The sequence below is a fragment of the Hevea brasiliensis genome, chromosome 4 (assembly GCF_030052815.1).
Source record: "Hevea brasiliensis isolate MT/VB/25A 57/8 chromosome 4, ASM3005281v1, whole genome shotgun sequence".
Classification (NCBI taxonomy): Eukaryota; Viridiplantae; Streptophyta; class Magnoliopsida; order Malpighiales; family Euphorbiaceae; genus Hevea; species Hevea brasiliensis.
Window position 1 is genome coordinate 105,343,894 of NC_079496.1, and position 22,411 is coordinate 105,366,304.

Here is a 22,411-nt window from a genome sequence, read left to right on the forward strand (position 1 = left end):
GATGGCCGACCTGGCTCCCGAAGGCGAGGAGGAAAGCGAAGAGGAGGCCGAGGGTGAGAGAGAAAATGAGCAAAATGTAGATCAGGCTGGGGGTGATCCCCCAGCCGAATGACTTGTACAAATTTTTTGAAATGAAATGAAGTGGAATGCCCTTTTTGTTCGATGAATGGTTATGATCGGAAAATTTCTAAATTATTAAACACTTGATTGTCTGAGTATGTTGAAATAACTGAAGATGATTATTAACCTAAGTGTGAGAGATCGGAAAACACAAAGAGTATGAGATCGGTAGGGAAGAAATGTTGAACGGGACTTGATTAAAATTGGAAATTTGACTTGAACACTTAAGATCGAAATCCTCATTAAACCGGACCAAAACCTTAACTCTTAAACTTTTGAAAGGGAGATCGGCAATAAACTGGTAAGAAAAGATCTAGTTCACTTCGTTTATACTACAACGGGTCGGAGAGATCGGTGAACGATTTAATAGACTGGTAAGGCTCTGACTGATGTGAGGACTTAGCATTGATTTAATTCTCTGTGAGGAGAGATCGGAATGTGACTGTCTATCAAAGAGAGATCGGAAATGTGACTGTTTATCAAAGAGAGATCGGAAATGTGATTAGCTGTCAAAAGGGGACTTAGTACTGAGGTCAGTTCCAAAGTTTTATTGATTTTGGGGATTGGCCAAAATATGGTGTCGACAATACACATAAGATAATATGATTAAATAGACAATTAAATGAATATTGTACACGACAAGACAGGATAGGGTGCTCCGGCACTGAATGTAGCACACCTTGCTCGACTACACTGTAGACGGGTGAGGTGTGTTACATTTATTAGTATCAAAGCAAAGGTTTAGGCGTTCCTAGGCATAGGTAGACAGAAAGATATAGTGTGCATAACATGCATGAGCCTTTATTTAGGAGTCGAGATGACACTAATGCATATTTGTTTTCACTGGTTATTTTAGGTTAAGGTATGGATCTCGATCCACAAAAAGTCATAGATTCGAAAAGGATAAGTATTGAAAAAAATCTAATCTATTGGGATATACCGTAGTAACTACGCATTGTTCTCGATGTTTGTGCTGTAAACTGCAGATTACAGTACCGACGTGGGACTATTGTGTAGGGTAACATATTTTTGATAGTACATCGAGATGAGGATATTTGCATATGGTTTTTGCTTTGGTAAAGATATGCCAAAACAGAGTTCTATTACTAGAAATGAGTTTAAAATTACGATGGATAAACCATGGAACAGAGGGAGCAAAAGGAAAAGGTTGAAGATAAGCATGTAAAGCTAGATTAAGTAAGATAGAATAAGGAGAAAGTGAAGTATTATAACACGGAAAAGTGGAGAAATAAAGAGATAGCAATTCCTCAACTATTTACACAGGGTAAATTTCAAGGACGAAATTTTTATTAGAAGAGGAGAATTGCAACGCCCTCATTTTAGATAGTCTGTGCATTCTACTGTTCCGATGACTAATGTCTATTCGGATAGCCAGGATATCTGGAACTACACTCAAACTAGAGTAAGAAAACATAAATTGACTGAAAACAGACTATGTAAAATTAAAGAAAAGTAAAAGAAGTGAAGTACGACCCGGTTAAACGAGTCGGAGTCACAGTGATGGGTGATCGTACGGGGAAGCAACTGTGAAGATAGTTGCTGACCCCAGACCCTCGAGGAACCCTAGAAAATAATTTTTGGGATTAAGTTAGAGGATTTATAAAGATTAAATGATATTAAAAATATTAAAGAAAAATTCAGGAAAATTAGTTAATCGGTACAGACCAAAAATAATCGATGACCCTAGTAAAGGGCATTTTGGTCATTTCAACCCCAGAGTTGAATTTTGACCTAAATGTCAATTAAAATGAGAGTAAAACTCCAAATGACATGATTCAAAAAGAAAAACAAAGGCAAGACATAGAGAGACAACTTTCATGAAGGAAGTGTAGCTAAAAAATGGCCACATCTTGGCCAATTTGCTAGGAGAAAATAAGACACCAAATCTGGACCTAAAGAAAGGTTCAAGATATTATTTGATACATGACATGTAAATTACCTATATGAATTGCTAAATGTATAAACTACATGAAAATGAAGGGGGAACCTATTTTCCCACTATAAATTGACATGAAACTACTATAAGGCACTAATAGTGCATAACATGAAATGATAAGATCATAAATAATTAATAATACTAATTTGCCCAAAGTATATCTAGACTTATTTATATAGCGTAGATCGATTGGAACCAATTAGGGACTACAGATTGCAGTACTGCCCACCAGAATAATCATTAATAGATAATATATATCTAATATGATTGTTCTACAGGCTTTATGTCTGCCCGTTGGCCTTTGTGCCTGATTTTATTTCTGGCTCTATGCCTGCCCGTTGGCATTGTGCTTGACATGAAAGATGTATACATGTTAGACGTGTGAATGTTTAACTAGTATACTCCCGTGTATCCAGTCTTTATAGTCTGTCATAGGTTACTTGAGCACAGCTATTAGTAATACATTTTAAATTTAAATAAGTACATGAAGAGATCCCTATCATGGATTTAATAATATTGAATATGAAAAATATGAATAAAAAGATCTCGATAATTTGTTGCTCCCAAAGTTTCATAAATATGTAATTAATTAAAAATTTTAGTAAATTGTATATGGATAATTATTTCAATTATTTTATTATTTTTATTTCAATTTATGCACCACTAAGCGTTATGCTTAGCAAGTTGGTTTTTCCATCACGTAGGTACAGGAGACCACCAGCAGCCGCAGTAGAGCTTAGACAGGGCTTTGATCAGATCTGCTGCAGTGTAGATTGTCACCTCAGACTGTTATTTTGGTAGGGCTCATGTATAGTTAAATTTTGCATTTTGGGTATTGTATGTAATTAAATGATGTAAATCATTTTGTGATTGTAAATAGAATTATAGATATTGTATTTTATTTTATATGAATGAAATGAAGTATTTTTTTTTATTTAAAATGATTATGAGTATTATGATCTCATGAAATGAATATAGACTGTTTAACAGGTAAACAAGGAAACTGCTATGCACTAATAAAACAGAGCAGACTATGTCTGGGTCTCCATGAAAATGAAATGGGATAAAAAAAAAATTCTACACGTAAGATAATATGATTAAATAAACAATTAAATGAATATTGTACACGACAAGACAGGATAGGGTGCTTCGGCACTGAATGTAGCACACCTTGCCCGACTACACTGTAGACGGGTGAGGGGTGTTATATTTATTGGTGTCAGAGCAAAGGTTTAGGCGTTCCTAGGCATAGGTAGACAGAAAGATATAGTGTGCATAACATGTATGAGCCTTTATTTAGGAGTCGAGGTGACACTAATACAGATCTGTTTTCTCTAGTTATTTTAGGTTAAAGTATGGATCTCGATCCACAGAAAGTCATAGATTTGAAAAGGATAAGTATAGGAAAAATCTAATCTATTGGGATATACCGTAGTAACTACGCATTATTCTCGATGTTTGTGCTGTAAGCTGCAGATTACAGTATCAACGTGGGACTATTGTGTAGGGCTACATATTTCTGATAGTACATCGAGACGAGGATATTTGCATATGGTCTTTGCTTTGGTAATGATATGCCAGAATAGAGTTCTATTACTAGAAATGAGTTTGAAAATACGATGGATAAACCATATAACAGAGGGAGCGAAAGGAAAAGGTTGAAGATAAGCATGTAGAGCTAGATTAAGTAAGATAGACTAAGGAGAAAGTGAAGTATTATAACACAAAAAGTGGAGAAACAAGGAGATAGCAGTTCCTCAACTATTTACACTGAGTAAATTTTGAGGATGAAATTTTTATTAGAAGGGGAGAATTGTAACGCCCTCATTTTAGGCTGTCTGTGCATTCTACTATTCCAATGACTAATGTCTATTCAGATAGTCAGGATGTCTGGAACTACACTCAAACTAGAGTGAGAAAATATAAATTGACTGAATACAGACTAAGTAAAATTAAAGAAAAGTAAAAGAAGCAAAGTACGACCCCGTTAAACGAGCCAGAGTCAGAGTGATGGGTAACCGTACGGGGAAGTGACTGTGAAGATAGTTGCTAACCTCAGACCCATGAGGAACACTAGGAAATAATTTTTGAGATTAAGTTAGAGGATTTATGAAGATTAAATGATATTAAAAATGTTAAAGAAAAATTCAGGAAAATTAGTTAATCGGTACAGACCAAAAATAACTGATGAGCCTAGCAAAAGGCATTTTGGTCATTTCAACCCCAGAGTTGAATTTTAACCTAAATGTCAATTAAGATGAGAAGGATTAAAACACATAAAATAAATTAAATCATGAAAAATGCAATTGAAATGGGAAAAGAAAGAAAAGGAAATTAAAATGGGATTTATGACATAAGCATGACCTAAAGGTGATGTAATTAAAAAGTTTAACCAATTAAATGTTAACAAATATTTATAAGAGATAAGAAGAGATGAGATGAGACAAAATTAAAATAAAAAGCAACTCATCTTCTTCTTCCTTTCACCAATGGCCGAACCATATGGAGAGTTTTCTCTCCTCCATTTCCATCCCTCCTAGCTCAATTTTCCACCCTTTCTCACCATAAAACCCTAGACTCCCTTCACTAAAAATCATCCCTACACTATAAGGAAGATTGTGGCTACCAAAAAGTGAAGAAAATTTTGAGTTTCACAAGTCCAAGAAGTGCTCACAAAAGGTTAGTGCACTAAACAAGTTCTTTTCCTTCTTTAATCTTTGTAAGCATGCTAAATCAAGTAGAAATTGCATGAAATCAAAAGAAAACTACGAGTAAATAGAACCTCTAGATTTTGGCAGCCATGAGAAAGTTTGAGAATTGTTGGTTTTTTATGAAATTAAGTGGTTTATTTATGTTATTGATGAGTATAAATGATGGATAAAGTGATTAGTATGAGTTTGGTATGTGTATACCGTGAATTGGAAATTTGAAGTTAGGGCTTTGGTGAAAATTTAGGAATTTTGTGTATCGCTTGAAATTGATGATGTTGAGAAGAATTGTTGACATTTAGAAGTGCCATAAATGTGAAATGAAGTTTGGGAGTTGGGAGGATTTGAAATTGGGAGTGCTGATTTTTCTGTGTAGGAAATTGAACCTTAAGTCCAGTGTGGTTTTTAAGCCTTATGTTGAATTGTGCTGCTCCAATTGGTGTAAGGCTAATTGGAAATGAAACCTAGGACAATTTGCAACATTTTTCATCAAGAAATCATGCCCAAAAACTGTCCCTATCCTAGCCTAAAATTGGCTTGAATTCGAGTAACCCTAATTTAGACCTGAAAAAATGACTAAATAAACAGTAAATGTTCAAATGGCCATAACTCCCTCTAGACAGGTCCAAATGACCTGAATTTTATGCCATTGGAAATCTTAGACATAGGACTACAACTTTCATGAAGAACATAGAACGCAAATCTACCTCTAACCAAGTCAAATTGCTAGCACAAGTTAGATTAACAAAACTATCAATCTGCCCAGAATTTGTTGGACTTAAGCTCACCCGACCAGTTTTGGCAAAAATGCCATAACTTGGTCTACAAAATTGTAAATGCAATGAAACCAATGCTAAAATTTTTATAAGATATAGGTCTACAATATTGATGTTTTGACTAGAACCCAAAACCCAAGGGAACTAAGTCAAATTGTTAGAACAATTTAATACACCAAATCTTGGAATTTTCCTCAACTACCACCTGACCCCAGAACAGAATTTATATCATAACTTTCACTAGGAAATCCCAAATGGGATGAGCCAAACTGTTATGGAAACCTAAGAGATAGGGCTTCAACTTTGATTTAGAAACTTTTCTCAAAATTTGAGTGTAAGAACCCTAAAATGAGAGTCAAATCCATTGACCTAAACCTGGAATCCTATAGACATAGGGCACTTGAGTCCAGGCCAGTTAATTTGCTATAATTAATTCTACAAGACCTAAAAAATTGTAATTTAAAATTTTGAGTAATCATAAGACATAGGGTAACAACTTCTATAGAGAACATTAGGCCTAAAGGTGGCTATAATATGTCCAAATAATTTGGAAAAGATTAACTCCAAAATCTGCCTGGTTCTAGAATTTGAGTGAGTTAAGGAACCAGTTTTGGTTATTTGACCATAACTTGATTTTAAAACTCCAAATGACATGATTCAAAAAGGAAAACAAAGGCAAGACATAGAGAGACAACTTCCATGAAGGAAGTGTAGCCAAACAGTGGCCACATCTTGGCCAATTTGCTAGGAGAAAATAAGATGTCAAATCTGAACCTAAAGAAAGGCTCAAGATATTATTTGATACATGACATATAAATTACCTATATGAATTGCGGGTTTTCGATCTGGAGGTTCACAGTCAAGCATTAGATAGAAATGTAGGTTTGTAAAATATAGAAAATGATAATAGTCAACATAGCATAAGAAAACAAAAGAGGAGAGTGTTGTCTAATGACTCTACAACAAAGGCAAAAAAAAAAAAAAAGATAACAAGGGAAAAAAAGTTTTAGGTGCTATATAAATAGCTGATATAGTTAAAGACCTAAAATAAAATATAAAAGAAAGCGTGAAATCTAAGATTGTGGAGATGTGTAGTCTTTTAGGAGATCGCCATAATTGTTCTATCGAAGAAGTTATGAAAGATGTATTAACATTGCCACTTATAGAGAAAAGAAGCCATATTCATTTTTCTGCACACTATTACTTGACCAAAAGTCAAAAAGATAGATGTACAATACTCTTCAAGATGCAAAAAACAAAATGGAAATGGCTACAATATCATTTCTCATTATGGACGAATGGTGTATAGAAGTCTCCTGCTTAGTAGATGCCATTGCTTGTATTTGTTCTTTTTCTTATCTTACATTGCTTGTTTGAACTCTTAATTATAAACTTTGCATTACAATAAAGTTTTAGTATAATCATGAATTTTTTAAAGTTAAAATATTTAATACTTAATATTAATTTATATTTTAGGTTTATTTGTTTTTATTTTTCTTGATAGAAATAGATGTTGTTTAGCGAATGATTTGTGATGACAATAATGATGAAGTTTGGCAAACAACAACATATGCGGTTGATATTGTATATTACTACTATGTGTCTTATATTCATAAAGAATCTTGGATGGATTCATTTCACACAGGACTTGTATGGTTATATAAAATAAAGAGAGGCAATGAGAGAAGATGTGTTAATTTATTTAGAATGGAAAAAGACACGTTAATTAAACTTTGTCTAAACTTAAAGCATCATAACAAATTAAAATGTTCTAAAAAAATGATTATTTTGGAAATAGTTGGCATGTTTTTATATGTTATCGCTTTGGGAGCTTCGAATAGGCAAGTTTAAGAAAGGTTTCAACATTCAAGAGAAACAGTCAGCAAGAACTTTCATGAAGTACTAAAGGCAATATTGCACTTGTCAATTGATATGATAAGACCGACAGACCCTAATTCAGTAATATTCATTTTGAGATATTAAATGATAATAGATATATGCCTCATTTCAAGGTATATTTATGAATTTTTTTTTTTTATCTTTATGTATAGTACTATATTAAAAATATCATTAAAAATCATTAAGTATTTTAATTTTAAATTTTAAATTTTTGAAAAATAAGACTGCATTGGAGCAATTGATGGAACTCATGTGTTTACTTATATTCAAAAAGAAAATTTGATTCAATTTATTGGTAGAAAGGGAGTGCCTATTAGAAAATCAAGACTACTTATTGTTTTGATATGCAATTTACATTCATAATGACAAATGGGAAGGTACAACTCATGAAGGACGCATTTTCCTATGTGTTATCAATAATAATAATAATAAATTCTCAAACCAACACCAAGTAAATGTGCATTTTGTTTTTATTTTTCTCATTTCTTTTTTCAATTGGTCAAAAAAAGGCTAGTACACAGATGCACACAAATATATACACACAAACCTTGTACTATTATATATTTGTGATTTTTTTTAATAAAATACATTTCATATGTAGGAAAATATTATGTAGTGGATACTAGATATCAATAGGTGAAAAGATATCTTACACCTTGGCTAGATATCATTTACCTAATTTTCAACGTGATGGATAACCAAGGGGACTCAAAGGTATTTTTATTTGTTGGCATTCATCTCTAAGATGTTGCAGTGATTGGTCTTTTGGAGTTTGAAAGGCGAGATGGAAGATATTGTGAACAATGTCTCCTTATTCATTTCATGTACTAAGAGACATAGTAATTGTATTCATGGCATTACATAATTACATTTGAAGAAAATTATTAGTTGATTCAGCATTTGAGTGGTTAGATAAAAGTTCAAACTTTATACTACTAGACATATTTAATGATGTGGATAACATTCAAGTGGGAAAAAACAGTTAAGAAAGTGGAACACTTCAAATGAATGCCTTACGTGATCAAATCTCCCATAATTAAATGTTGGCAAATAATGATTGTTAATTTTTGTTAAATAAATATTATTTACTATAGTTTCAAAAATATTTTAACCACAATTAGAAAGTGTATTAACTTAAAATATTTAATTTTTATTTATATATTTCAATAATAAAATAAATAGTAATATATAATAATTAATCATTATAAAATTATTTTAATAATAAAATAAATTACATGATATATATCCGTATTAATCATTTTACATATTAATAATAATAACTAAATATAATTTTACTAAATACTTAACATCAATCAGCTAACATCAACTATCTGTAACTAATTAACAGTAACAACTATCAACTATCAGTTATCAACTACACTCAATAGTTAAATTAAATAAGACCTAAGATTGGTTAGTTAGTGAATCCTATATAATTAAGGTTAAGTGTAACTTCTGTTAACTTTGAACCTAAATTACAAAGCCTAATTGATCACCATTGTTTCTCAAGAGCCCAATTAACTATTTGAGATAAGTTAAAGTGCTTATTTAAATTTTTGGCCCTTGACTTTTTTCACACTCTTAAAACTCTCATCCAGTGAAAAAGAAAATGTAAATTCTCACATGAATAATATTTAACTGTTGGATAAATAAATTTTCATATTATGAGATGTGTGTATTTAATAGTATTAATCTGGTTAATAAACATGGAAATTTTCCTTATTAATTAAAACTTCATTCTGGTAGGAAATATTTTAGTTGGAAATTTCATGTAGGACATTTGATTGGAAAGAAACCCAATAAACTGTCAACCCGTAAAGGGATTGATTGAAAAAAAAAAAAAAAAAAAAAAAAGAAAAGAAAAGAAGAAGAAGATAAGGATGTTGGTGGTAGTTAATATCATGAACAACACTTGAGTTTTATTATTATTTTTTTTTTTCTTTCTCATCTTTATCCACTTCCTCCACTTACTGAAATTTTGTTAGTCTTTCATTCTAACTAAGCATTCTACATGAAGTCACCTATTTATAAACTTTCCATGGCATTGATTTTGCAACATACTGAATTTTTTTAAAATACGCCATTTGAAAAAAGAAATCAATTAAATTCTCTCATAATTATTAAATAGAGTCAAATTTTTTCATTTTAAAAATGAGAACTAATAAAAAAAATTAATTAAATTAAATTCTTCTAAAATTTTAATTTCTAAATAGGAGATTAAGTGATAATTTATTGTTATTCTTAAATACGTTTAGGAAAGATTTTCTGTCTTTAATTTACGGATGATATTTCCATCGCAAAAAGCTTAAAACTATTGTAATAATCACATAATAATTTTCATTTTTATCCAAATTTACTTGAATAAAATCTCATACAACTTTTTGAGTGATGAACAATTTCAAATCTTTGTATAATAATTTTTTTTTAATTTAATCCAATTCCTTTATTTTTCTTATTTTAGAACTCTTTTTTTTAAGGCATAATCTTATTATATTGATCATAAAATTTTGTTGAATGCTTTCCTTTGTTAAGTGAGAAGCTGAATGGAAAGACAATGATAATCTAATTATCAAAATATGTACTTGCTGCGGCATTTTTATTTTTTTCTGTGGACTACTTGCTGCGGCATGTTTATGAAGGATATTATTAAATTAATTAGGAAGTGTCCAATTTAGAGTGTTTGACTAATTTTCACTTACAAGTAATTAGTATTTATAAGCTAATTTGAACTTATAAGTAAAATTTTAGATAATTACGTGTTTGATTAAAATACTTATAAGTGGCTGATAAAAAAGATATTAAATGAAATATGTGATGAAATTTTAAAAATTAAATAAGGATAATATGCAAGAGCGAAGCCAGCAAATTTAATCAGTAGGGTAAAAAAAATTATTTTGATTAATTTAGAGGAAAAGAAACTATTATATATAATAATAAACTATTTAATGAGAAAAAAATATAATAATGTATGCAAATATGCAACAATAATTGAGTAAAAAATTTTCATAAAATAATAAATTTTTGCTATAATCTAAATTTACAATTATTTTCTATGAGTTTTCATTTTTTGAAAACATTGCTTGATTGCTTCATTATTAATACTATCAAAAACATCTTTCAACATGTGTAATCAAATAATCATTCAATAATTACTGTTTTACTCGATTATGCAATTAAGTCTTCATAATTTTCATTGTAGGAAATACTCTTTAATACTTACAATTGCAACAAATAATATCAATACTAATTTCACTAGCCAACAAGCTAACAATACACTAAATTTTTTATATATTACATTTTAATTTTTAAAACATAAGTAGAATAATTATTAATCTAAATGCTAATTATTATATAACAAGTACACTAATTGTCACAAATTGATTAAATACAATAATATTTTAAATATTTTTAATGAGAAAAATTATTTTTAATGGATTTTATGAGTAATTTAGTTATATATATATATATATATATATATAAGAATTCTTAAAAAAAAAAGAGTGGGTCAATTTACCCCACTCAATGCTAAGTAGATCCGATCTTGGTAATATGATAAAATATTTTGTCTAACTAGCTTACAAGCACAAGGCTTATAAGTACCAAAATGAAAAATTGGTTACCCTAGCTTTTTTTTTTTTTTTAACTTATAAACTCAATATATAAACTCAAAAAATATTATAAACAAACATTTAAATTTTGTTTAGAGCTTATAAACTGATTTGACCAATTTATGAGCCAAGATAAACACTCTCTTTAACTCAGTGGGAGTGGCAATATATAATACTTTAATTAGCTAATTAATTTGTTTAATACATTAGGGTCAATATTTCTTGGATAAATTGTACCCATATCAATTAAAAAAAATTATGTTAGAGTCCAAGTTCGATTAGAATTAGAAATTGGAATGAATTAATAAATTAAATAAAATAAAAAGTTTAATAGAATTTAAATTATGAAATTTAATAATTAGTGTTCCAAAAGGACAAGATTTTAGTAGCTTATATATAAGAATAGTTGGTTGGCTATTACATTGTGTTGTAAAGAGCTCACAAAGTGGAGAGGTGTGTCAAATTTCATGAATTTTGTTTGAGTGACTTTTAATGGTGAGAAAAATAATTAGTCATTATAATTATTTTTTCTTGATAGTGAATTATTTAGTGGAGTAGGCTTACGTCGAATCACGTTAAATTTTATATTCTTTATTTTATGTAGGCGTATTTTTCATAATAATTGGCATCGGAGCTGTGGTTCGAGATGTCAAAGATAGTGAATACAAAATTTGAGGTGGAGCAAATTGATGAAAAAAAAAAATTAGTTTATGGCAAAGCACTGTGAAGGATGTTCTTATGCAATAAGGATTGATCAAAGCATTAAACGAGAAGCAACCAGTGAAAATAAAAGATAATGATTTGGAGGAGTTTCAACAAAGGGTTGTATGATTGAATTGACGTTAACCCCTGATGTAAAGTACAATGTCTTGAATGAGATTTCGCCAGTTGTTTTGTGGAAGAAATTAAAGAGTTTGAACATATCAAAGTCACTCATAAATCGTTTGTACTTAAAGAAAGAGTTATACTAACTCAAAATAGAGGGACATACTGATATGAGGGATCACTCTAATATTTTCAATAAATTACTTACCCAATTTTCTTGATAGTAAATTTGTTTGGTGGAGTAGATTTATATCAAATCACGTTAAATTTTGTGTTTTTTATTTTGTGTGGGTGTGTTTTTCACAACAAATTACTTGAAAAAAAAAATAGAGAATGCAAAAATAAACCAACTCTATTAATGTGCGGGATCAATTTTTTATTGCTTTAAAAAATAAAAGATCGATTTTTTTTTATTTTATATGAAATTAGATTCTTTACAATTAGAAGTTTAACATACTATTATTTTTATTTGTGAATTAATTAATCATCTAATGTCTTTTAAACTTGCAGGAATGAAGTTAATTTGAAATATACTGATTAAATTAATTCCAAATAAAAATGAAAAGTTATTAGTAATATCGTTTACAATGTAAACATATAGACATAATTTGAATCTCCAACGTAAATAATCAATATTGATTGAATCAACAATATTTAGACTTCGTTTGTTTCACAGAAAATAACTTATATATAGAAAGTATTTTTTATGAAAAATGTTTTTTTAAGAAAATATTTTTCATAAAAATATTTTTTGTTATTTAGTTACAAGTAAATATATATATATATATATATATATATATATATATATATATATATATAAAAGTATTTTCACATTTTAATAATATTATCAAAGTCTAAAAAATAAAAAAATAAATTAGTTTCCCTTTGAGTGGGAAAATATTTTCCATTAATCTATCTTTCTGATTATTTAAATGCTAAAAAAGGCATAAATTATTTTTTTTTTTTTTAATTTTAGTAAAACAAACCAAGCCTTAGTAGTAATTACACATTCAAACCACTTTTGTTAAAATAATATTAGTAATATTAGTAGCTTCTACTGCTAATCTTGATATATCAAAGTACATATAAATATATAATTCTCAAGTTTTATTTCTCAACAAGTCAATATATAGAGAGAGAAAAAGGAAGTGTATGTAAATAATGTGATGAGTTTCTTTTATGAAATTCCACTATTTGAAAATATACACTCTCATTTGCATTGGAATTCTTTTATAAAATTTTTCTTTTGAATTTTTATTCATACATTTTGTGAGTTTGGATAATTAAAATTTTTAAAAATTTATTTGAAAAGCATAGAATTGGGGTTATTATTTAAGCGTTAAGACTAAAGTTATATTACAAAAAGAGAGAAACAAAATACAAAGAGAGAGAAAAGAGGGGAAAAATGATAAATAATGACAATATTTAGAAATTAAATAATAAATTAGGACGTGTGTATCATTTATCCTTGACTTTTTTACTTAAAAAGCCACTTGGCACCCTCATCGATTATTACATCCCATTTAACATCTAAACTGTTATATATTGCAGAAGCGTGAAAACTATAAAGAAACAAAGTAAACACACAAAATAATAATATTTATGTACTTCACCCTTTTCATATAGGATTACATCTGTTGTCATGCCATCTTTCACTATTAACAATAACAAATCATTAATTATAAATTCAAAGTTATACTACCCATTAACCTAATTGCAACCAAAAGAACCGTTATTACATAATTATTCATAATAAATATATTAGTTAGTCCACTCAGTCTTCTCTAGACATTACTATTATATTTATTACTACAACTTTTGTATTCAACTATATGGATAAGAGCCCTTTCATCAATGAATAAAAATTCATTCCTCTTGAATTATAAATCATTTCTCTACCTTAAGCTGAGGGACTGCAATAGGTAGGAGCTTGTCATCAATGGATAAACCCCTCTCTACAATAGATAACAGCTCCATAAGCTGAAAGCTAATCTCTACAATAGGCGAAGTCATTTTCCATGAGCAAAGCTAAATTAATCTCTCTACAATACTTCTATTTATAGTATTAGTCCATTATTCCTAAGTTAATTAAGAATTCCACTCAATTTAGAAAAAATAATAAAATAGAAGTTTGACTTTACATCGAAAATATTCCTTCGTATTATTGAAAAATATTTTTCTCACTCAAATTAAAAAATAATCTTTCAAATTAATTAAAATTTTAAATTATAAATCTAATATAAACTTTATAAAAGTGTAACTATTTAACCCTTCACTTTTTACAGGAAATCACTTTTCATCTTTACTTTTAGTTGCATTTTATTCAATACTCCAACTTTATAATAATATAACTATTTAACTCCTATGCCGACGATGGTAGCAAAATGGTCAAATGGGCATCAGCGAATCTCTGAGTAATAAGCCTAATAAATCACTTTCAAAGTTTTGAAAAATATAAGTATGAATTAGTATCCATTCACTGTCATTAGACCACTTTTAGACCCATAATTAGTGGTATGGACGAAGGAATTATTTGATAGACAAAACTAAATCTTTAGAAATATTTTAATCTCCTTTCTAAAAGAGACGTATAAATATATTAACAATAATAATAGTTAAAGATGATATGGTAAGTTATGACCCATTTTCAATCTCAAAACGACGGATCCTTAATGTGATAAACCGGGGAGATGAATCATGGCTGAAAAGGCGCTTGAAGTTGAACCATGGCAAATTACCTTTTAGAAGTCAAGGAAGCATGCTCTGTTTCCTGTGAAGACTAACCCTTAAAGGGCCTTTCTCTACACAGGGGATATAGGGTTTCCCGATCCAATCAGATTTCAAAAACTCTATTAAACAATTAAGCAGAAAGCACAAATAAGTTTTTTTTACGTGTAGAAAGTATTCTTTTTTTTTTTTGCCCTCTTTAATTTTGGAATATTGTTCATGGATCGTCTCCGTCCTAGACAGAGACTGCTATTTTCTGGCTTCTCAAAGGCTGAGGTTTTCCCTCCATTTTTTGCCTTTTTGTTTTCTATATGTCGATTCTTTATCTGGGTATTCTTTAATTTTTCTGTCTATGCGCAAATGTGATAGATTTCTTGTCCTTAATTATGGTTCTGATACTTGTAGGTTTTTCCACAGTTGTTGGAATGTTTTGATTTTTACATTTTCATTTGCTATATTGCCTCCGTGCGAGTGTGTTTTCTTTTCTTTTCTTTGCTTTTTTTAATTTTTTTGATAATGCGGTGTGTGGCTGGCTTGTGATTTCTATACCATAAACTATCTCAAAGTAACAGTCTCAATCGCAAGTATAGGTACTTAACCAAGATTATGGTAAAGAAATGAAAGTTTAGCTATTAATTTCAATTGGGTTTTCACAAATTCCATTGGGATTATTAGATTTCATGTTATCTGATGTGAAAGTTTTCTTAGTTTGTTGATTTTAGTACCCTGAATTGAAGCTCCTGATAAGAACAAAATTAGGATTGCTGTAATTATTTCCAAACATGAATTATTTGCTCATAATGTCAGTTCACTTATTTGAGTTGTGTATTGTGTTTGGTTACGCTATATTGGTTTTTGCGTTTTTATGATGCACTGTCTAATGATTCCTAAAACTCCCTTTGTTTGTAATTGTATGATGTCATAAATGTTGCATTAGAATGATGCAAAATCTATTCTTTCAGCTATTGGCAAATGGCAAGGTTCAACTTCAATCCTATAAATTTCTGATGATCTAAGTTTTCAAAATTATTGTCTTTATTTATTTGCTAATGTTTCACGCAATGATTGATAAATTGTTTTCTCTCAATCGAGGAAACAGATAGAGAAAATGGAGAAATTGCTAAAGGAATCAAGGCAACCAATGAACAAGGAATTTTTTCAAAAAATCGCAAGAGGTTTCAAGTGAGTTGGTTTCACGTGCATCTTCGCATAATTATGGATAGATCAAATCACTTGGTTAGCTTAGATCATAGTTACTGGGGCCCTTTGACCCACTCTGAGCTGCATTCTATCTGATTTATGATGATGCTCTAGATACCCAGAATTTGAGATCCTATGTTTCTTTTATTAGTTTTGAAACATTCATTTCTAGTCCTATGAAGTTGGGGTACTATTCTTAAAGAAGTTGGAAAATAAATTACAGTTTCTATTCAAGACTAAGAAGAGAATGAGAGTCACTTTTGTCCATCCTATTCTAACCAAAATTAGGATTCAAAATTTACTAGCAAATGAACTCTTTCTTTCTTAATTATATAGCCTGATTTGATATACTATTTCTAAGACTTGGTATCTCTTAATTTTATATATGTGTTTGCACATATGGACGTTATATGCATATAAAAACTTATATTGAAAAACTCCAAAACTCACCACCAAAATATGTCAATTCCGTATCTGTTTCATTATTAAATATGTACAACATGCTGCATAACAGAGATACATATGCAATGCTCATGTTGTGCAAATCACTGTTTGGGCTTTACAACCTCTTGTTTACACTTGTCATTTGCTTGCAGTTACTCTTCTGCCCGTGCTGGCAAACCTATTGTTAGATGGACTGAGGTTTTGCATTTTCACATGACTCTTTCCTTCTTTATATGGCTGTTATTACTGATTCATTCCTGCACGAAGGCCTTTGTCACTTGTGTCCATCTCATAACTCTCTTATTCTTACAATACATGTCTTAGGTACAATGTTGGTTCCAAAATAGGCAAGAGGATTGCCCATCCAAGGTGGCTTCTTCAACTGATGCTTCAAAAGATGTTCCTCCTTGCCCAAAAAGTAGTCCTTCAAATGAGGCAAAAGAAAGTTCTCAAATGCCTAAAGGTGTTTTCTTTTCTTCATATTTTGATATCGATATGAAGTGCTGCAATACCTGAAAAACTACCAAATATTTACTAGTCTTTTTTGGATTAATTAGATGCTTGTAGTTGGTATCATTTAGCTTAATTTAATTTGTTAACTATTGAGGTTTATTCCTCACCATTACTTGATCTATTTTTATTTGGTTTTCGTATGCAATCTTATTTGTGGTTTTTTACAATATGAGCTGCCTGCAAATGAAAGAAACACTCTGGTATCATGGTTGATTTCCTTGTTTCTAGCATCTCTACTTATTTTTCAAGTAAATGTTTGCATTAATCAAAATAATTCGCTGAAATAAAGATAAATATTGCAACTTTTTAACATGTCATCAGAGTTTTTGGAAATGCTGTTATAAAGTTCCGAACATTAATAATTATGAATCTGGTGTTATGCCTTTGATTTGCAGTTTACGCTTGTGTAGATCGAGTAAAAGTAATATTGTTATGGCTTGGATAAACAGTAACTATGAATTTTTTTTCAATTGAAAGTTTTGGTAGATAAGCAACAAGAAAAGAAAATGTTTTAAAATGAAAATTTTTTATTTGCATCCCTTTTATCCTATTTTCTTTATCTGTTATTATTTAACTGCAAAATTAATTTTCGAAGGTATTTCATAAATGTCAACTGTTTATGCCTTGGTAGCCAGAATGTCTTCCTGTGTTTCTCGGCGCTTCATGTCTGCTTTTGCTTCTCTATCAGAATCCACAATCCTCTGGAGAATGATTTTATTTTCTAATTGCTAACAATGTTTGTTCAAAAGCAGGAGAGAGAGTCCCAGATCTATCTGAGTTGGAATTTGAAGCTAGATCATCAAAAGATGGGGCATGGTAAGCATACATGTAAAAAATTTCTGGATCTGGTTCCTTAGTTTTCCCATTTGATCTTTGAACACCTTTAATTTAATGGAGCATGGTGTTGCTAAAAATACTTTTGAACATCTTGCCTTGCCTGGGCCATGTGTTTTCAATTTTAGCACAAACTGCTGAAGTTTACTAAACTTGTGTCCTTGAAGATGGACTTTGTTCCGGTTTGGATTACGTCGTGATTTTTTGAGTATGCATTTTATGATTACCTAGATGTTTTTGATGGAAATGTTGCTTGCTTCATCTACTGCGAGTGGATGTCCAAAGCTCATGTCTAGCATTCTCTTTTCGCTTTGCAGGTACGATGTTGATATGTTCCTCTGTCACAGATTCCTTCCATCTGGTGAAGCTGTAAGTATTAAGATTGTAATATACTGCCTTTCATTCAATTAATGCGGGTTTTACATAACTGATGCTAGAAGGATACATAAATGGCTAAAAGTCATTCGAATGCATTAGAACAAGGATGTCATTTTAAAACAATGTAGGAATTTTTCCAACTTAAGATTGAACTTTCACTGTTCAAGACTAAATGGAGCAAGAGTTTGAATTTTGAAAAATGAAATTATAAGCCAATTATCTTTGCATTATTTCCCTAATAAATCATTTGATGGATTTTGTTGTTTATTAAAGGAAGTTCGCGTTAGATTTGTTGGATTTGGAGCTGAGGAAGATGAATGGGTCAACGTAAAAAATGCAGTGCGAGAACGCTCCGTGCCGCTTGAGCATTCAGAATGTCATAAGGTGCAAGTTGGAGATCTCGTATGCTGCTTCCAGGTGATTTTAATTGCATGTATCCCCGCAAATCGACTATATAATTGGCAGTACAGCTTATATTTTGCTGCTTGGTTTAACTAGGAAAGGAGAGATCAAGCCATATATTATGATGCTCATGTTATAGATATTCAAAGGAGAATGCATGACATAAGAGGTTGCAGGTGCCTTTTTTTGATTCGATATGATCATGACAACACTGAGGCAAGTTTCGTTTTTCATACAAGCAAATACTTGATACAGCGGATATTAGCGTACTGAAATCTTTTTCTTTTGCAATTCTTTTTCCAGGAAAGAGTCCGTTTGAGAAGATTATGTTGCAGGCCACCATATTAGGCAATTTTGCCCCCAATGATTAGCCCAATTTTGCCTTTTAGTTATGTCGTGGGCTAGGTTGGCATGGGAAGCCCCAAAAAGTTTATTTACTTTGTTCACCGTGTTATCGTTCACTGTTCATATTTTGACTCGGCTACAATTTAAGTTTTGATAAGATTTAATACATATCAGAAATGTTATGCTGTTGTAATTACTAATTACATGATAAAATTTAAGCTCTGGTAAGATGGTGTTATGTCAGAGCCTAAGTTCATGAAAAATCGACAGAACCGAAACAGTTGTACTAAAAAATCACAAATTCACACCATGGCTTTGCCATAACCCATTACTCATTGTTGGCAAGTGAATTGATCAGACCAATATAAGCAAAATGATAAGATGGAAAACCTGTTGCCAATAGAGATGGGATGATCATACAAGTGCTCACACACGCTTGCTGGCCAAGTCGGAACCCATAACAGTTTCTGAAAAATTTCACGCAGCAGTTTGAGAACCAATACCTTGAACCTCCTATTTTTGGGAGCCAATTTCCACTAAAGGTTGTACTGTGTTCATAAATATCATTTGCTATACTTCACTGATTAACCCGAGTATACGACTACTGGCTCTGTGCCTAAAGAAGTATACTACTTCAGAGATCGCAAAACTTCTAGTCTGCACCAGCTACACCATGAAAATAATACAAGTACAGATTTATTAGCCTGAGCAAGCAAATAAAGGTAAAAGATTATTATGTGAACTAGACTGTAAGCACAAAGGAAAGCATTTCATCACAGGATGAATCACACTGACTGCTCTTGCATGGGACTCCCTCGCAAATATATTTTCAATAGGAACTCAATCACTATGGGTAAAAAGAAAAATGAGAGATTTCAAATAGAAAGAAAGATGAGAGATTTCAAAACAAAATGGTTTATAGATTCATACGAACTATGATGTGCAATGCACTGATGAATTTTGGGTGGTGAAGAAGCTTGTAACCTAGTTGTTAAAACTGGACCAGCACGGCTGGTCGGACTCGTTTAACCAGGAACTAGACCAATGGCCAGTCCAGTTCATATTTAAACCCCACTTATAGAGAACCGAAATTGACCCTCTTGAACTGGACAGTTAACCTGGTCCGGTTCAAAGAGGGTAAGCCAATTCAAACCTTCATTAAAAAAATTGCTCTCTCTCTCTCTCTCTCTCTCTCTCTCTCTCTCTCTCTCTCTCATATATATATATAGCTGCAATAGTGATTATTTTATCATAAAATCTTTTAAAATTATTTTACACAAATTAAATAATTATATATAAATTATTCTATATAAAATTCATTAAATTTATTTTTATTGTTTTTATGATGAATAAAATTAATTGACTATTTCTGTATTATAAAACATTAATAGCTTTAATTTAATCATATGTTTAAATAATTTATGAAATTAATTTATTTTATTTATTTTTCTAATTTTATTTAATGATTTTCTTATAAAATTAATAAAATTATTAATTTTGATCTAATTTAATATACTATTATTAATTTATGGAAAAAATTAATTACTTAATATATATCTAATTTTTGTTTAATAATATATTGTTTGAATCTTAAACCCTTAAACCTTTGTCTTCACCGGTTCAATGACTAGGCTAGGTTTGAAATCATGCTCGTAACACAATTAGTGTAGGAAAAATGAGAATGTTGAGATGGGTGCAGAAGCATAAAAACAAGAACCAAATAAGAAATAATACAAGCATAGGAGAGAATGGCATCCACTTGAGACAAAAACAATTGGGCAAAGGAAGATTGTGATGATTCAGACATGTACATTGTAGAACTAACAAATCCATATGAAAGGTTGAGCATATTGAAAGTTGTAGGAGGAGGAGGCAAACAGCAAACCAATGGTGACCCTATATATTTTCCAGCATACAGCCAAACCAACTGGAATGGAGAAAAAATATCCATATAGATGACCCAATTACTTTGGCATTAGAGTTTAGTTATAATGAGAATTAATTAGAAAGGAAAAACTAAACATGGGTGAGATAAGGGCAAGAATAGGGATAAGTTCGGTTTCTTCAAAGTTCACACAACCGATGTGCCTCTGTATCACCCCCGTCTCTTTGTTCTAACCCACAACAAAATAAGCACATAATCAAAAGCACAACTTGGATTCATTCCAAGTGAAACAATCTGGCACGATATAAACAAATGTCTAGAATATACTCAAGTATTGAACATGGTCTACAAGTTGAGTTCCTCAAGGTTTTTGTAATAACCGCCTGGATATTTTATTCAAGTGAAAAAAATATTTAAAGAAATGAATAGAACATGAAAACATATGTTCATGATGAAGTAATTGAATTTAGGATTACATGCACATGTAGATAAATGGCTGCCAACCATAACTGATTAGTTGGAATGCAACGGACGAATTTTTTTATCAATTTCTTACTTCTTTTTTTCAGGCCTTTTAACAACTTCGCTGATAGTAACAAAGGAATGCTTCGAAATCTAGTATTTTTGAAATTGGTTTAGATAGTGTTTTAAGTTAGATAAATATCATCAGGATTGTCATCGCAAGCAAAAGTGGAAGTCATTGAAAACAATCACAGCATAAAAATGGTTGCCTTCTCATGAATAGCAAATAAAGGAAAAAGGTATCATGAAGATTTAATCACTAACTAAGAAGCAATTTCAACATGTGTAAATCAACACAGCAATTAGATTCCGTATCAGTTTGAAAAGTAACCTGAATGTGTCACTTCTCCCCATTCAGTGTGAAAACACTGCAAGTAAACAGCATATGCAGACATTAGACGAGCTCAAAATGGTAGAAGAAATACCAGGCCAACAAAGAAACTAACATACTTTCCAAGCAATCCAGGCTGAACACTTTTAAGCCAAATGAATGTGATGCGGTAGCTGAAAATATAAGTAATTTGATCAATGCTATACGCCCAGTGCTTAGCTGCAAACACCATAATTACTATGCAAACCGGCTATACAAGATCCGCAAAACTTCAAAGTGAACTTCCAGAGTTGATCCAGGACTTACCAAGTAAAAGATAGATTGGCCTCTCATCATCACAAAAGCAATGTAGGTTGGTCCCAGTATCACAAATTTTTACAGCAAGTAGGCCTTGCCAACAACATTTCCGCCTTGAAGATCTTGACCACAAAATATTAACAATTTAACCAGTGATCCTATCACACACCAAATTCTAATATGCTCATATTACCATGCTATATGCAAATAAAAGTAGAAAAACTACTCAAAAAAAAAAAATTGCTATATTGACCAGTTATAAAATGTGATAAAGAAAAAAGGACCAATTAAAATATCAAATAATAAAAGGCAACTATGTCACCGGCAGTCATACTTTCCTTCTAAAGCTTTCAAACAAAATTACTATACCATCAATTAATAACTTAAATACAAAACCCAAATACCAAAATTGAATGATTTTCAGCTTCTTCTCAGTTGCGAAACCAAACTATAAAGATCAGTCTGGTCATATTATCAAGCAAAAAACTATCTTCAATGGGAAAAACCAAACACAAAAGATCAAAAAGGGCAAGGACCAAACACAAAATATTAAGAAAAGGGTAGGGTGCAGTTTACAGTACAAAATAACTGAACTACATTTAAGTAGGACACACCACCCAGCACATGCACCAGTGGATGT

At 30.8% G+C, this 22,411-nt stretch overlaps 1 protein-coding gene across 2 annotated transcripts; it reads left to right on the forward strand.

Moving 5' to 3' along the window:
- Positions 1 to 14,502: 14,502 nt before the first annotated feature.
- LOC110645338 (protein SAWADEE HOMEODOMAIN HOMOLOG 1) lies at positions 14,503 to 18,936 on the forward strand. Of its 2 annotated transcripts, none has more exons than XM_058145807.1 (9): positions 14,503 to 14,896; positions 15,720 to 15,802; positions 16,417 to 16,462; positions 16,589 to 16,727; positions 17,527 to 17,593; positions 17,929 to 17,980; positions 18,263 to 18,406; positions 18,488 to 18,607; positions 18,695 to 18,936. In XM_058145807.1, the coding sequence occupies exons 1-9, from the start codon at positions 14,840 to 14,842 to the stop codon at positions 18,737 to 18,739; spliced, it is 753 nt and encodes a 250-aa protein (XP_058001790.1). In that variant the 5' UTR covers positions 14,503 to 14,839; the 3' UTR covers positions 18,740 to 18,936. The 2 variants fall into 2 exon arrangements, with proteins under 2 accessions (XP_058001790.1, XP_021654151.2); XM_021798459.2 differs by having other exon boundaries at positions 14,508 to 14,896; positions 17,530 to 17,593.
- The last annotated feature ends 3,475 nt before the right edge of the window (positions 18,937 to 22,411 follow it).

Coding starts and splice junctions, on each gene's coding strand:
- LOC110645338 (XM_058145807.1), top strand. CDS start 14,840: ATGGATCGTCTCCGTCCTAGACAGAGACTGCTATTTTCTGGCTTCTCA. Junction 16,728..17,526: donor AAGTTCTCAAATGCCTAAAG/GTGTTTTCTTTT, acceptor TTTGTTCAAAAG/CAGGAGAGAGAGTCCCAGAT. Junction 18,608..18,694: donor ATGATCATGACAACACTGAG/GCAAGTTTCGTT, acceptor TTCTTTTTCCAG/GAAAGAGTCCGTTTGAGAAG.